The sequence below is a fragment of the Microcebus murinus genome, chromosome 4 (genome assembly GCF_040939455.1).
Source record: "Microcebus murinus isolate Inina chromosome 4, M.murinus_Inina_mat1.0, whole genome shotgun sequence".
Lineage (NCBI taxonomy): Eukaryota > Metazoa > Chordata > Mammalia > Primates > Cheirogaleidae > Microcebus > Microcebus murinus.
The window spans coordinates 55,891,570-55,893,974 of record NC_134107.1 but is presented as its reverse complement, the minus strand read 5'-3'; the positions used below and the strand labels follow the sequence as shown (position 1 = coordinate 55,893,974).

The window sequence follows — 2,405 nt, the reverse complement described above, 5'->3', positions numbered from 1 at the left end:
TACAAGGAAATGAGTTTTGGGTTTGGGGGCAATAATAACAAATACATATTTTTATGATATTCCAGAGTCTGTCCTAAATTCTGTACACATAGTACGTCTATTAAAACTCATATCCATTCTTTAACTGGGCAACAGCATTATCCTTATTTTACTGATGAGAATGCAGAAACAAATATGTCAGAAACTGAGATACAAGACAACAAGATTTGCCTTGTGAGCATCTTTCCAGATGCCTCTGTTTTTACTATTCAGTAAACTAATCTGGTCAATGAGTAGGCTTGGTCATTGTTGCTGCTCTTTCAAGGCACACTCATTGAAGTTGTGTCAGATCTCCAGCTTGATTTCTGAGGAGCCACATTTTTTAAAAGATGGAAATAAAAAAGAAATAAGGAATTATTTCTTAAAAAATTAGTTTTTAAGAGAAAGGCATCTCAGGAATTATCATAAGGGTAGCAGCTTTAAAGAAAGACTGTGAATGTTGAACCAGTATGACTTTGTGAGAAGAATGAGATTTCCAGGTCCCTGAGAAGATGCCTGAAGCCTGAGATACTGGTTAGTGAGGACCATGGGTTCTTTGAGAGACACTGAGCTTGGAAGGAAACAGAATGCCTCTTCTTCTAATCATATGGACGTGTGGGAAGGATCACATAATGACAATAAGGAGATAAAATGGGGAGCAGACTGCATGAGGAACCTCTCAACAGGCATCCTCAATTTGCTTAGAAAGATTACCGATATGTCTGCCATAGGAAGGAAAACAGCCTGAAGAGGTGATGACGCACGAAGAAGAAAGTTTGGGAATAGCAGAATTGTTGAGAATCTGAACAGTTATATAGATTTTTATAAGAAGAATTTTAAAAAGGCTTGTATTAACTGGTTAGGAGCAGGAATAAGAAAAACCTTTATTCAGGCTCGCTGGCATTGAGTTAAGTAAAGGATTAGATGGGAATAAGAAAAATAGTGGAGAAAGCAGGAAAAGTTTAGGCTGCTTGTGAGGGCAGTGGCCAAGTAAGAGACCATTGGGACCTGGCAGTGCAGAGAGGCCAGACCAGCTAGCAGGGGACTGTGTGCAGAGACAGTGGCAGGGCTCGTGGTTACTGGCCTATTAACCTTCACACACATTGCCACCTTCCTAGGCTAAATAGGCCTTGAGATTGAAGATGCCCACACTACCAAGTACCAACTTGAGCTTCTCTACATTCCTGCTGACGGGCTTCCCAGGCCTGGAGTGGGCTCACCAGTGGATTTCGCTGCCCATTTTTGTAGGATACCTTGTGGCCCTTATGGGTAATGCCACTATCTTGCATCTGGTGCGAACTGACCCTTCCCTCCATCAGCCCATGTACTACTTCCTGGCCATCCTGGCTGTGACGGACTTGGGCTTGTGCATGTCCACGCTGCCCTCAGTGCTGGGTGTGCTGTGGTTTGATGCCCGGACAGTGGGCCTGGTGCCCTGTGTTCTGCAGCAGCACTTCCTCCACTCCTTCTCCTTCATGGAGTCAGCCGTGCTCTTTGCGATGGCTCTGGACCGCCTGGTGGCCATCCGATTCCCACTGCGCTACGCATCTGTGCTCACAGGTCCTCGTGTGGCCCTGGCTGGGGTTGTGCTGGGTATGCGGAGTGCTGCTATCACTGCTGCACCCTCTTTGCACCTACTGAAATTTGACTACTGCCACCCTGGGGCGCTCTCCCACGCTTACTGTCTTCACCAGGACATGATCCGCCTGGCCTGCTCTGACACACGCTTCAACAGACTCTATGGGCTGTGCATCATTATGCTGGCCATGGGCTCCGATGTCCTTTTCATCCTGCTCTCCTATGCCAGCATCCTCCGCACCGTGCTCTCCATCGCCTCTGCAGGGGAGCGGCTCAAGGCCCTCAACACCTGTGTCTCACACATCCTGGCTGTGCTCTGCTTCTACGTGCCTGTGCTAGGCCTGTCCATTGTGCACAGATTTGGTCGCCACACCTCACCGCTGGTGCACATCCTCATGGGCACTGTCTCTGTGCTCTTCCCTCCCCTGATGAACCCCGTTATCTACAGCATCAAGACCCAGCAGATCCGCAGGGCCATTCTCAAGGTGATTTCACTAGGGAAGATAAAATGAGACATTGGGGATGAACAGTAGAAATTCAAAACAAGGAATGAGTTGAAACTTCTTTATAGAGCCTTCTTATCACAAAGTGATTTTTATTTAGTTATTTTATTGTGATCAGTTGATTGTACATCATGAAATGGCTGTAATGTTAAAGTTGATGCTGATTATTATTGCTTATGAATATATTTATAAATATATAGTCACTGCTGTTTTCTTACGTGAAAATAATAATGACTTTTTACATAGTTGTTTGCAAGTTCAAAGTGATTTTTGTATTTTTTTGCTTTGCATATTTGTTAAAACTCT

At 45.0% G+C, this 2,405-nt stretch overlaps 1 protein-coding gene across 1 annotated transcript; it reads left to right on the top strand.

The window, feature by feature from the left end:
• The first annotated feature begins 1,160 nt into the window (after positions 1 to 1,160).
• On the top strand, positions 1,161 to 2,108 carry LOC105883500 (olfactory receptor 51L1-like). Its single transcript, XM_012786625.2, has one exon. The coding sequence runs from the start codon at positions 1,161 to 1,163 to the stop codon at positions 2,106 to 2,108; it is 948 nt and encodes a 315-aa protein (XP_012642079.1).
• Positions 2,109 to 2,405: the final 297 nt, after the last annotated feature.

What these genes read in the sequence shown, in the direction of transcription:
- LOC105883500 (XM_012786625.2), top strand. Translation starts at nt 1,161, where the DNA reads ATGCCCACACTACCAAGTACCAACTTGAGCTTCTCTACATTCCTGCTG.